Below are 15,000 nucleotides of genomic sequence, written 5' to 3'. Positions count from 1 at the left end.
GAATTCGTTTTCTTTGTAATCGGTGGAGGTGCAATGGCCCAGTGGTTAGGGCAGCGGACTCGCGGTCGTAGGATCACGGTTTCGATTCCCAGACCGGGCGTTGTGAGTGTATATTGAGCGAAAACACCTAAAGCTCCACGAGGCTCCGGCAGGGGATGGTGGTGATCCCTGCTGTACTCTTTCACACCACAACTTCTCCTCACTCTTTCTTCCTGTTTCTGTTGTACCTGTATTTCAAAGGCCGGCCTTGTCACGCTGAATATCCCCGAGAACTACGTTAAGGGTACACGTGTCTGTGGAGTGCTCAGCCACTTACACGTTAATTTCACGAGCAGGCTGTTCCGTTGATTCGGATCAACCGGAACCCTCATCGTCGTAACCGACGGAGTGCTTCAATTGGTGGAGCATCGGATAAAAGCGTGTGGCAATGGTATCAGGAAATGGTTGTGGTTAGGGCATTTAGTTATTTTTTATTTTTATCTAGTTTCAGCTCATAAGCTGTGGCCATGCTGGGGCACCGCCATTTGGTGTTGCTACATAATTTTACTTCACGAATGCTTTTTAGCAATTGCCATTTGGTGCATGAGAGAGTTCGATGCAGCTGCCCTCATCTGCACCTCCTGCTGTGAAGTTGGTTCATCTGGGACACCAGACAAGAAGAGATCCAGTTTCATTTTAAAGACATCTGCATCCACCCCAGGCAGGTCTCTCAGGTTCTTCAGGAGGATATTGAAGAGCTGTGGGCCTCGGAAGCCCTGGCTATCACAGTATCTTGTCCTACATCTTGATGGCAAATTTGGAGTCCTTGGCACTATGCAGTGGCGCCCAGTTCTGGCATTTGTGTAACCCTCGATGCCAAAGTTTGGGACAAGTCCTTCTAGGATCTTCCTGATGTATATTATGGCATATCTTTCTCGCCTACGCTCTAAGGAATAGAGTCTCAATCTCTTGAGTCTTTCCCAATAGCTTATATGCTGCACAGAGGCTATCTTCTTCATGTAGCTATGTTGGATCGCCTCAAGTTCTGTGATTAACTTGACACTGGATGGTGACCATAGCTGAGAGCAATAGTCAAAGTGCCTTAGTTATATCTTTTAAATCCTCTGGGTCTGAGTTTCATTGGGTTTGGCTTCATGATTCATATTTTTGTATATTTTTAGGTATTGACATTGTACTGGTCATAACTGGATAGAACTAGATACAACTAGATATAGCTTGATATTATTCCAGACATAACTGGATAGAACCGGGTATAAACAGATTACAGGATATTCTACTGATTATAACTGGACAGAATTTGATATTATTATGAACAAATCTGGATAGAACAGGACACGACTGGGTTAGCTCCCGGCCTTATCTGTCTATTCTTGTCAAACCGTTCAACCCATGCCAGCATGGAAAACAGACATTAAATGATGATGATATATGTGTACATATACACACATATATATATGTAGAAAGATAAAAAGAAAATAGAGATATACGATTGACATGTTGCCAACAGGGGACTAAACATAGAGGGGACAAACAAGGACAGTACTTATTCTATCGGTCTCTTTTGCTGAACCGCTAAGTGACGGGGACGTAAACACACCAGCATCGGTTGTCAAACAATGCTAGGGAGACAAACACAGACACACAAACACACACATGCATATATATATACTCTTTTCTCTTTCTTTTTACTCTTTTACTCTTTTATATCTATATATATATAGATATATACGACAGGCTTCTTTCAGTTTCCGTCTACCAAATCCACTCACAAGGCATTGGTCGGCCCGGGGCTATAGCAGAAGACACTTGCCCAAGGTGCCACGCAGTGGGACTGAACCCGGAACCATGTGGTTGGTTTGCAAGCTACTTACCACACAGCCACTCCTGCGCCTATATATATATATATATATATATACACACACACACACACATATATACGACGGGCTTCTTCCAGTTTCCGTCTACCAAATCCACTCACAAGGCATTGGTCGGCCCGGGGCTATAGCAGAAGACTCTTGCCCAAGATGCCACACAGTGGGACTGAACCCGGAACCATGTGGTTGGTAAACAAGCTACTTACCACACAGCCACTCCTGCGCCTATTATATACATATATATATATATATATAATGTCTGATATAATCTTTTTCTTTCTGTCTCTTTATGCTTTGAGAATATGCATGTGTGTATGTATGTATGTATGTATATTTAATATACACTCTGGCGCCTTTCTCTCTTCCCTCTTCTTTCAGGAATATGCTGTTAGAACGTCCTACACAAGCCCGACACTGATGAATATTGAAAGAGCTGGCATTAGTAAGCTGACCGTGGTCATTGTTGTAGTTTATTATCGTTATTAATCATTCATTAATGAATACATCACATACTCGTCCTGATTGCTTTTGTCATCACAATTGCCAGCGTCATCACCGACACCACCACCACCAATGCTGTCGTTGTTGTTATCGTCATCATCATTACCATCATCATCATCACCACCACCACCACCACCACCACCGTCATCGTCATTATCATCATCCATCATCATCATCATCATCCCATCATCATCACTCATCATCACCACCACCATCATCATCACCACCACCACCATCATCATCATCACCACCATCATCATCATTACCACCACCACCGTCATCATCATCATCAGCACCATCACAATTACCATCATATCATCATCACCACCACCACCACTACCACCACCACCGTCATCATCATTATCACCACCATCTTCATTGTCATCACCACCACCACCACCACCATCACCATCACAATTACCATTATACCATCATCATCATCATCATCATCTTCCTGTTATTGCCATAGCAAACCACGGAGTTTCCATGGAGACTGGTTCTGAATATAATCCCAAGTTTACATTACTGTTGTTGTTGTTGTGACCAATCTCTTGTTTACGTGGCACACATTAAACAATGTCGTCCTAGATACACTAAGTCTGAGTAACAGACAGGATGGTCACCGCTGGAACATCTTTGATTGTAGGCCAGCTTTTTTCAGGACTGAACTTGGCCTAAACTGTAACAACAGAGACACTTCATGGTTGAGAAATTGAAGAATAATAAACAATACTTATCTATTAAAGTTTTATCTAAACTGTTATGATATCATTTATTCATATCTCCCTTTTATAACTGTCATATGACATATTCAATGGAGAAAAACTTTTACCTGTGGCCTCCTAGCATGACTGTCACATAAACTTAATCGATGGACATTGACCGATCAATTTGTACATTAATGGATAGTGTTCTGAACCACATTCCTACTTTAAAAGCAAACTGTTTTTATAACAACAGCCAGAATGGACATAATTCATGTCACAGCTCTCCATAAACTATACACTATTGAAAATCTAAAGTGAAACCGGTAAGGTGTATTCTGAGAGGGAAATATGCTGAATAAAATTATAATTAACTAATTTTCCTGTATTTTCCTTTACCCAAAGCCCAGGATCTTTACACCCTCGTATTTATATATATATATATATAATCATCATCATCATCATCATCGTTTAGTGTCTGTTCTCCATGCTAGCATGGGTTGGACAGTTCTACTGGGGTCTGTGAAGCCAGAAGGCTTCATCAGGCCCAGTCAGATCTGGCGTGTTTTTCTACGGCTGGATGCCCTTCCTAACGCCAACCACTCTGTGAGTGTAGTGGTGCTTTTTTTTACGTGCCACCCGCCACAGGTGCCAGACAGAGCTGGCAAACGGCCACGAACGGATGGTGCTTTTTATGTGCCACCAGCACGAGGCCAGTCGGGGCGGCGCTGGCAACGGTCGCGAAACGGAAGGTTCTCTTACATGCCACCAGCACTGGTAACACATCTGCAATTTCCATTGATAGATTTCGATTCTGATCCTCACTTGCCTCAACAGGTCTCCACAAGTAGAGTTTTGACATGCCACCGGCACTGGTAACACATCTGCAATTTCCATTGATTGATTTCGATTCTGATATATATATACATATATATATATATATATATATATACATATATATATATCGATAGGTAAATGAATTATCCTATGTTTACCATCAACATGGAAAATTCGATGAACCGATACCAGGGTAGCAAATTCACGTCAGAAACACGGTTGAAGCGACCTGTCCAAGGGTAGAAACTCCGGGTTCATGTGCAGAAATTTGTGTTATATATGAATAAATAAATGAAAGGAGTTGAACGAAGATGTTAACAAAATCCCTTTACTATCGACATATGTTTCGAAGACAACATAGTTTCATTCCAAAGGAATAAACATTGCAAGATGCAATCTTGGAGAGGCTCCATTTATTTCCTGATGAGAAGATTGCATCTTGCACCGTTTATTCCTTTGGAATGAATCGATGTTGTCTTCGAAACATATGTCGAGAGTAAAGGAATTTTGTTAACATCTTCGTTCGACTCCATTCATTTATTTATTCATATATATATATATATATGTGTGTGTGTGTGTATATATTTATCTATCTCCACACACATACATATATGTATATACGCATACATATACATACACGTTTTGTTGCAGATATTTTTGGTATTCCTTCCTATGGAACTCACATGAATGGTTACACATATTCTGCTGATGGGAAACTAATGATGTGGATTGGGAGACGGAGTGCAACGAAACCCACGTGGCCAGGAAAACTGGATAATTTGGTAATTATTACTGTTGTTGTTGTTGTTGTTGATGGTGGTGGTGGTGATGGTGATAGTCATCATCACCATCATCATCATCGTCCTCATCATAGGCGCAGGAGTGGCTGTGTGGTAAGTAGTTTGCTTGCGAACCACATGGTCCCGGGTTCAGTCCCACTGTGTGGCACCTTGGGCAAGTGTCCTCTACTATAGCCTCGGGCTGACCAAAGCCTTGTGAGTGGATTTGGTAGACGGAAACTGAAAGAAGCCCGTCGTATATATGTATATATATATATGTGTGTGAGTTTGTGTGTCTGTGTTTGTCCCCCCAACATTGCTTGACAACTGATGCTGGTGTGTTTACGTCACTTAGCGGTTCGGCAAAAGAGACCGATAGAATAAGTACTAGGCTTACAAAGAATAAGTCCTGGGGTTGATTTGCTCAACTAAAGGCGGGGCACCAGCATGGCCACAGTCAAATGACTGAAACAAGTAAATGAGTATATTTAAATATCCTTTTTCCATGCTGGCATGGGTTGGACAGTTTGACCGGAGGTAGGAAGCTACACCAGGTACCAGTCTGATTTGGCTTGCCTTCTACAGCTTGATGCCCTTCCTAACACCAACCACTTTACCGTGAGTGCTTTCTACATGGCACCAGCATAGACGCAAAGACACACACACACACGCACATACAACAGGCTTCTTTCAGTTTCCATTTACCAAATTCATTCACAAGGCTTTGTTCGGCCCAAGGCTATAGAAGAAGACACTTGCCCAAGGTGTCATGCAGTGGGACTGAACCCAGAACCATGTAGTTGAGAATAACAATATATGTATATGCATGTATATATATATATCATCATCATCATCATCATCATTTAGCGTCCGCTTTCCATGCTAGCATGGGTTGGACGGGTCAACTGGGGTCTGTGTAGCTGGAAGGCTTCGTTAGGCCCAGTCTGATCTGGCAGTGTTTCTACGGCTGGATGCCCTTCCTAACGCCAACCACTCCGCGAGTGTAGTGGGTGTTTTTTACGTGCCACCTGCACAGGTGCCAGACAGAGCTGGCGAATGGCCACGAACGGATGGTGCTTTTACGTGCCACCGACACGGGGCCAGACAGAGCTGGCAACCGGCCACGAACGGACGGTGCTTTTACGTGTCACCTGCACGGGGGCAAGCCGAGGCTGGCAACGAACACGAATGGATGGTGCTTTTATGTGCCACCGACACGGGGCCAGACAGAGCTGGCAAACGGCCACGGACGGACGGTGCTTTTATATAATATAATATATATGTATACATATATATATATATATATATATATATGTAGGCGCAGGCATGGCTGTGTGGTTAGGGAGCTTGCTTCCTAGCTGTATGGTTTCAGGTTCAGTCCCACTGTGTGGCACTTTGGGTAGGTGTCTTCCACCTATAACCCCGAGTCGACCGAAGCTTTGTGACTGAATTCGGTAGGTGGGAGTTACTGCCGTGTGTGTATGTGTGTGTGTGTAGGTGCTTGTGCCTCTCCGAAAGAGAGGGAGGATATATATATATATATATATATATATATATCATATATAAAGTTAATCCAAACATGAAAACACAAAGACAAAACACAACAACGCGAGGACGTGGAACAAGTGTAGTGTTATTGGACGCTCAGGAAGGAAGGGAAGAAGGAGGGCTTTACGTTTCGAGCGGAGCCTCTTCGTCAGAAACATAGGAAAAGGAAAGATCCAAAGAAGGGAAGACAGAGGAAAAAAAACCACACATATACACTTACATTTCTCATGTGATCTTCATGTGACATCATCCGTTTCTTCTCCGCATCTAGAGTGCCGGTGGTCTGCCAGTCAACATGTCTGTCCTTGAGTGTATGAAGAAAGAATGCCAGGAAGAAGCATCAATTGAGGAGTCCTTACTGGAGAAACTCGTCCCCGCTGGATCCGTCAGGTGAGTAAAACACATTCACTGTTTTTGTTGTGAAGCCACATGGCTCAGTGGTTAGAGTTGGCAGAACCGTTAGCACACTGGGCGAAATGCTTAGCCGTATTTCATCTGCCGCTACGTTCTGAGTTCAAATTCCGCCGAGGTCGACTTTGCCTTTCATCCTTTCGGGCTCGATTAAATAAGTACCGGTTACGCACTGGGGTCGATATAATTGACTTAATCCCTTTGTCCTTGTTTGTCCCCTCTATGTTTACCTCCTTGTGGGCAATAAAGAAATAAGAAACGTTAGCACGCCGGACGTTAGCACTGGGGTTGATGTACTCGACTTAATACCTATGTCTGTCCTTGTTTGTCCCCTCTGTGTTTAGCCCCTTGTGGGTAGTAAAGAAATAGGTATTTCGTCTGTCTTTACGTTCTGAGTTCAAATTCCACCGAGGTCGACTTTGCCTTTCATCTTTTCGGGGTTGATAAATTAAGTACCAGTTAGCACTGGGGTCGATATAATCGACTTAATACCTATGTCTGTCCTTGTTTGTCCCTTCTATGTTTAGCCCCTTGTGGGTAATAAAGAAATAGGTATTTCGTCTGTCTTTACGTTCTGAGTTCAAATTCCACCGAGGTCGACTTTGCCTTTCATCTTTTCGGGGTTGATAAATTAAGTACCAGTTAGCACTGGGATCGATGTAATCGACTTAATACCTATGTCTGTCCTTGTTTAGCCCCTTGTGGGCAGTAAAGAAATAGGTATTTCGTCTGTCTTTACGTTCTGAGTTCAAATTCCACCGAGGTCGACTTTGCCTTTCATCTTTTCGGGGTTGATAAATTAAGTACCAGTTAGCACTGGGGTCGATGTAATCGACTCAATCCCTTTGTCTGTCCTTGTTTCTCCCCTCTGTGTTTAGCCCCTTGTGGGTAATAAAGAAATAGGTATTTCGTCTGTCTTTACGTTCTGAGTTCAAATTCCACCGAGGTCGACTTTGCCTTTCATCTTTTCGGGGTTGATAAATTAAGTACCAGTTAGCACTGGGGTCGATGTAATCGACTTAATCCCTTTGTCTGTCCTTGTTTGTCCCCTCTATGTTTAGCCCCTTGTGGGTAGTAAAGAAATAGGTTAGAGTGTTAGACTCACAATCAGGCTGAGCTTTGTCTTCCAGAAGATAGACCAGTGGTGCCAAAGTGACTTCCATAGGAAGTATATGATGCCAGCACCCAGACCCCATCCACAGTTGATCTCCTGAGTCAAGTGAAAGAAGCCCGTCGTATATCTCTCTCTATATAAACGGCAGTTTGTCTGTGTGTGTTTCTGTGTGTCTGTTAGGTTGTACCCTCACCCTGACCACGGCTTTCAACCGATTCTGATGAAACTTGACACACACATAGCCCAATGTCATAATTCAAAACTAACGCAGCGAAAATTTTGAAAAGTTCCCCCAGTTCTGAAAAAAATCGATAAATTCGACATGGGGTCGAGAATCAGAAACACAAACCACAGACCGTCTAGGGGACGCAACTCCACCTTTTTTAAATCTCAAAAAAAAATTTACCATCATTTTTTTGCTATTTTTTGGCTATAACTCTCTAAAAATGCTTTATAGTTATTTCCCTTACAAACCTGAGCAACGCCGGGCGATACTGCTAGTATGTATATATAAGTGTGTGAGTTTGTGTGTCTGTGTTTGTCCCCCCACCAACATCGCTTGACAACCGATGCTGGTGTGTTTATGTTCCCGTCACTTAGCAGTTTGGCAAAAGAGACCGATAGAATAAGTACTAGGCTTACAAAGACTAAGTCCTGGGGTTGATTTGCTCGACTAAAGGCGGTGCTCCAGCATGGCCACAGTTAAATTGTAGGTGTCTGTGGTGCCCAGCTTGATGGCGGATGATGCAGGGGAGCGGGCACAGCACCACCAGTGATAGGGAGCACATAAGGACCAGGTTGGCTCTACGCATAATGATGCTTCTGGGACCACTAACCTGGGATGACCCCCCACCCCCAGAGCATGGAGCAAAGTACAGCAAGGCATCAGAACTGAAAAATAATTGTGCTATATTCTGTTTATATGTTTGAGCAGATTTCTCTTTATGCATCTGAGGAGAAAGGAATCAACCCCTGGACTTATTCTTTGTAAGCCCAGTACTTATTCTATCGGTCTCTTTTGCCAAACCACTAAGTGACGGGAACATAAACTCACCAGCATCGGTTGTCAAACGATGTTGGGGGAAGAAACACAGACACACAAACACACACACTTATATATACATATATACGACGGGCTTCGTTCAGTTTCCGTCTACCAAATCCACTCACAAGGCTTTGGTCAGCCCGGGGCTATAGCAGAAGACACTTGCCCAAGATGCCACGCAGTGGGACTGAACCCGGAACCATGTGGTTGGTTAGCAAGCTACTTACCACACAGCCAATGTATATATTATCTATAATATTATATATAATGTATATAATATATATTATAATGTGCTGGTCCCAAACTCTCCTACTAACAGCATTACCCTGTTGTCTTTCTGTACTAGAGTATATATTATATAAGTGATATTATATATGGTAAATGTTCTATATTCTTCCCCCAGTTACATGTATGGTACCCAGGATGGATTGTACCCAGAAACCCAGTTCGTCTACGATCTTGAACTGCCTCCAGATTTTGCCCCCAAAAATGCCGATGGTGAAATGAGCAACTTCTATTTATTAACAATTGATGAGGTGAGTTCTTTGTACATAAACCATGTGGTACCTTTAGCTACACCCATATGGTACCTTTCATTACCAGACATGTGGTACCTTTAATTAGATCCATGTAGTTACAGCTATGTAGTTGCTTTCATTAGGAACCCCTATCTTGCTCAGAACATTGACCTCCTGGAATCTGTTCAGAGACGTGCAACCAAACGCATACCCTCTATCAGACACCTACCATATTCTGAGCACCTTGTTTCCCTGGGCATGGATTCACTGAAGCTCCGGCGTCTGGCGACGGACTTGGTAAATGCCCACAAAGTTATCAACCACCTCACCAACAACAACACTGAACACCTTTTTGATCTCCATGTGTCCAACACACATGGACATGCCTACAAAGTCAGAAAACAACACAGCTCCCATGACTTTCGGAAACATTTTTTCACGCTCAGAGTTGCTGAAGTATGGAACAAACTGCCGGCATCAGTTGTTGACTGCCATGACACTGCATTCTTTAAAGCCCTCATGCTTTCCGAAATCCGCTGAAACTACACCTGATTATATATACACTTTAGATGAGTTGTAGTGCACCTGAGCACTGTACACAATGTTTTATTATTATTATTATTATTATTACAGCCATATGATCTGTTAAATACAGCCATGTGGTATATCTGATGACATACAGGGGTTGGACGAAATAATGGAAACACCTAGCATCATAGTGTCATAATTTTGAAATATCTATAAAACTGCCAAAAGCTTGTTTATTTTTATATTTTGGGATTTATTCTTAGTGTTGCTTAATATTTTTCTAAAATTGCTGTTTCCCAGAAAAAGGTAATTAAAATTCATTAAAATGACAGATCTATCAGACTTTCAAAGATGTAAAATTTTTGGTGCTCGTATGGCAGGTGCTAGCATAATGAAAACAGCCGAAATGTTTGGTGTATCAAGAAGTACTGGCTTGAAAGTAATGACTGCCTTTGAGAAAGAGGGAAAAACCTCCTCATCGAAAAAGAACTCCAGAAGGAAACCAAAACTTTAAGATAGGGACCATCGGACTCTAACACAAATTGTTAGAGAGGATCACATTAAATAATGTAGTCCTAGATACACTATGCCTGAATAAAAGACAGGATGGTCACAGCTGGAACATCTTTGATCATAGGTCTGTCTGGATCAGGACTGACCTGGGGCTAAACAAGAAAGGACACATTAGATAATGTAGTCCTAGATACAATATGCCAGAATAAAAGACAGGATGGTCACAGCTAGAGCGTCTTTGATCATAGGTCTGCTGGATCAGGACTGACCTGGGGCTAAAATAACAAATTCCAAGCACATACCACCACCACCACTACCACCATAACCATTACCACCTCTGATGTCTGTGTGTCCCTAATGCTACCACCACACCCCACCAATGCGTATGCCCCTCCCCACATCTTCCTGCAATTAATTAATTTCTCGTTATCTTTCAGATTAAAAAGAAAATACTTGAGGAAGACTTCAAACCTAATTGTGGATTAGTTATATTGGATTTCTTAATTAGGATGGGTATCATAACACCTGACACAGGTAAGTCATCCACCCTTCTTGTACCTATTCCTAATTAGTCTACCCTGAATTATGGAATTCCTTGATTAGAATGTGTGGTATTGCGTTGAGTTAAAAGTTTTGCAATATTTTGGTAACATATTTGTATTGTTAAGGCGCATGGCTTGGTGGTTAGAGCGTCGAGCTTACAATCGTGAGGTTGTGAGTTCAAATCCCGGACCAGGCTGCATGTTGTGTTCTTGAGCAAGACACTTTATTTCACGTTGCTCCAGTCCACTCAGCTGTAGTAATGAGTTGCGACGCCACGGGTACCAAGCTATATTGGCCCCTTTGTCTTTCCCTTGGATAACACTGGTGGCATGGAGAGGAGGAACCTTGCCTGGACTTGTATCTTGGAGGGTAATTTTCATCATCATCATCATTGTTTAACGTTCGTTTTCCGCACTAGCACGGGTTGGACGTTCCGACCGGGGTCTGGGAAGCCAGGGGCTGCTCCAATCCTGATCTGGCAGAGTTTCTACGGCTGGATGCCCTTCCTAACGCCAACCACTCCGCGAGTGTAGTGGGTGCTTTTTACGTGCCACCTGCACAGGTGCCAGGGGGGGTCCGGCATCGGTCAAATTTTCTAGGTGCAATCCCATGGTCAGTGTCATGACTGAAGGGGGTCTCAGCTATTTGCATTATTTGTCAAGTTACAACAAAAGCAGCCCAGCATTCAAAGAAGAGGCCATCACGTTACACCATCTGTCAGTTCTTTGATTCCATGCTGATAGCTTTTCTTGTTTTTGAGGTGAAAAACTCCTTCCCTGAAGCTTTCATCTCCTCTTGGGTGCTGAAGCTTTGCAAGCGCAGGAAGTAAACCATGGATCATCATCACCACCACCATCATACACACACACATATATCTACATATATACGACGGGCTTCTTTCAGTTTCCGTCTACTAAATCCACTCACAAGGCTTTGGTCGGCCTGAGGTTATAGCAGAAGACCCTTTCCCAAGGTGCCACAGAGTGGGACTGAACCCGGAACCATGTGGTTGGTTAGCAAGCTAATTACAACACAGCCACTCCTGCACCTATATATATATACAACAGGCTTCTTTCAGTTTCCATCTACCAAATCCACTCACAAGGCTTTGGTAGGCCCGAGGCTATAGCAGAAGACACTTGCCCAAGGTGCCATGCAGTGGGACTGAACCCGGAACCATGTGGTTCCGAAGCAAGCTACTTACCACACAGCCACTCCTACACCTATTGTTTATATTTTTTTCTTCTTAATTGCAGAACCTCGTTATCTTGAAATAGTTGAGTTGCTCCACCGACCGATCCAATACCTATTCCGTGACTTCACATTTTGGTCGAACTCTGATATACCACGGTTCCAGTAGCCCCAGGAAACCCTTGGAATTTTCTACAAAACCCCAAATGATATGAACCTAGTGATTCCTACCATGGTAAATATTCTATTTACACAGTGTTCCAGCTGTGACCATCCTGTCTTTTATTCAGGCATAATGTATTCAGGACTACATTATTTAGTGTGTCCTTCCTTGTTTAGCCCCAGGTCAGTCCTGATCCGGTTGAGCCACATGAAGCAAACTTCTTAAACCGTTTATCCTTACTTTGTGTGTGCTTCATTTCCTTTTCCTTTCTTGTAGCCCAGCTAAACAACAGCGGCAACAAGAACATCATTAATGTCAACAACAATGACAACAACTGCAGTAGCAGCAGCAATGATGACAAAAATATCAACAAGAACTACGGCAAAAGTGACAACAACAACAACAACAACAGCTGCTGCAACCACATCAGAAGAGACGTTGAGAACAACAGTAACAACACCAAAAACAGTAGCAGAAACACTAGCAACAACAACAGCAACAGTTCTTGGAAGACCTTTAGGGGTCTTAGGTTCTACTCCTTCCCACAAAACAGCAAATAAACAGAAAAAAATATATCTTAATTGTTGTTGTTGTTGTTATCCCTTTTAACTTATCAAATCAAACCAATCAAAATAGATGAACATCAATGGAATTTGTATCCTTGTGGTACCAGTGCCGGTGGCACATAAGAAAACCATCCGAACGGGACCGTAGCCAGTACCGCATCGACTGGCCTCCGTATTGTGGGCATGTAACAAACACCATCCGATCGTAGCCGTTCGCCAGCCTCGTCTGGCACCTGTGTCGGTGGCACATAAGAAAACACCGAAAACACCATCCAAGCGTGGCCGTCTGCCAACCTCGTCTGGCACCTGTGTCGGTGGCACATAAAAAACACCATCCGAGCGTGGCCGTCTGCCTGCCTCGTCTGGCACCTGTGTCGGTGGCACATAAAAAACACCATCCGAGCGTGGCCGTCTGCCAGCCTCGTCTGGCACCTGTGTAGGTGGCACATAAAAAACACCATCCGAGCGTGACCGTCTGCCAGCCTCGTCTGGCACCTGTGTCGGTGGCACATAAAATCACCCACTACACTCTCGGTGTGGTTGGCGTTAGGAAGGGCATCCAGCTGTAGAAACACTGCCAGATCTGACTGGCCTGGTGCAGCCTTCGGGCTCCCCAGACCCCAGTTGAACCGTCCAACCCATGCTAGCATGGAAAGCGGACGTTAAACGATGATGATGATGAACTTACATTTTTTCAGAACTTCTGGAGTTTTGCACACATAGCAGGCTGTTCTTTTCAACTAATACTTTTCTAATTATTCTACCTGCGCAGGAGTGGCTGTGTGGTAAGTAGCTTGCTTACCAACCACATGGTTCCGGGTTCAGTCCCACTGCGTGACACCTTGGGCAAGTGTCTTCTGCTATAGCCTCGGGCCGACCCATGCCTTGTGAGTGGATTTGGTAGACGGAAACTGAAAGAAGCCTGTCGTATATATGTATATATATGGTGTGTGTATATATATATATATATATATAATATATATATATATATATATATAGACGCAGGAGTGGCTGTGTGGTAAGTAGCTTGCTAACCAACCACATGGTTCCGGGTTCAGTCCCACTGTGTGACCCTTGGGCAAGTGTCTTCTGCTATAGCCTCGGGCCGACCCCTGCCTTGTGAGTGGATTTGGTAGACGGAAACTGAAAGAAGCCTGTCGTATATATGTATATATATATATATATGTGTGTAATATATAATATATATAGATAGATATATATAGACGCAGGAGTGGCTGTGTGGTAAGTAGCTTGCTAACCAACCACATGGTTCCGGGTTCAATCCCACTGCGTGACACCTTGGGCAAGTGTCTTCTGCTATATCCCCGGGCCGACCAATGACTTGTGAGTGGATTTGGTAGAACAGAAACTGAAAAGAAGCCCGTCGTATATATGTACATATCATATATATATATATATATATATATATATATATATATATATGTGTGTGTGTGTGTGTGTATATGTTTGTGTGTGTGTTTTGTTCCCCCCTAGCATTGCTTGACACCGAGCTCTGGTGTGTTTACGTCCCCCGTCACTTAGCGGTTCGGCAAAAGAGACTGATAGAATAAGTCTGGCTTACAAAGAATAAGTCCCGAGGTCGAGTTGCTCGACTAAAAGGCGGTGCTCCAGCATGGCCGCAGTCAAATGACTGACACAAGTAAAAAGAGTAAAAAAAAAGACAAAGAAATATAAGAAAAAATTAAAATTTATTTCTTTCCTTCAAAAAAAAAAAAAAAAAATGACAAAAAAAAAGTTAATTAATCAATTATTAATAATAATAATAATAATAATAATTATTATAATATTTAAATTATCAAAAAAAATGCAGTGTGGTGTACGGGGGAAGGGCTGGTGTTGAGAAAAGGAGAGGGAAAGGGGGTGGGCAGTGAAGGGGGGGAGGCAGGGGTTGACTAGTTCATCATTCTAATTACCACATCGTTAATCTATTAATTAGTAAGAAATAACAAGGCAGAGAAAGACCGACAAGAAAATTCTCAGGTGATTTTTTTTTTTCTTAAACACAAAATGGTCTGTCCGTCCGTCCGTCACGGGAATACTACAATCGCAACTATCGCTAGTTCCGTTCCATTCCGCGCTCTACTGCACACGCGTACACACACACACACACACACACACACACACAACACACTGGATTGGTTCGG

At 43.1% G+C, this 15,000-nt stretch overlaps 1 protein-coding gene across 2 annotated transcripts in view; it reads left to right on the top strand.

Moving 5' to 3' along the window:
- LOC115232184 (nudix hydrolase 24, chloroplastic) overlaps positions 1–12,850 on the top strand; it is a 16,808-nt gene extending 3,958 nt beyond the window's left edge. Inside the window, exons 3-9 of one of the 2 annotated variants that reach the window (XM_036500293.1) lie at positions 2,253–2,316; positions 4,568–4,698; positions 6,515–6,633; positions 9,217–9,349; positions 10,810–10,906; positions 12,172–12,341; positions 12,551–12,850. In XM_036500293.1, coding sequence (XP_036356186.1) covers positions 2,253–2,316; positions 4,568–4,698; positions 6,515–6,633; positions 9,217–9,349; positions 10,810–10,906; positions 12,172–12,275 — 648 coding nt within the window. In that variant the 3' untranslated portion in view covers positions 12,276–12,341; positions 12,551–12,850. Of the gene's footprint in view, positions 1–2,252; positions 2,317–4,567; positions 4,699–6,514; positions 6,634–9,216; positions 9,350–10,809; positions 10,907–12,171; positions 12,342–12,545 lie in introns of both variants that reach the window. The other variant, XM_029802029.2, reaches the window with a different exon arrangement.
- The last annotated feature ends 2,150 nt before the right edge of the window (positions 12,851–15,000 follow it).

Source organism: Octopus sinensis, unplaced genomic scaffold (genome assembly GCF_006345805.1).
Source record: "Octopus sinensis unplaced genomic scaffold, ASM634580v1 Contig19850, whole genome shotgun sequence".
NCBI classification, from domain to species: domain Eukaryota; kingdom Metazoa; phylum Mollusca; class Cephalopoda; order Octopoda; family Octopodidae; genus Octopus; species Octopus sinensis.
The sequence above is the reverse complement of the archived record's forward strand: the minus strand, read 5'-3'. Positions and strand labels throughout refer to the sequence as shown.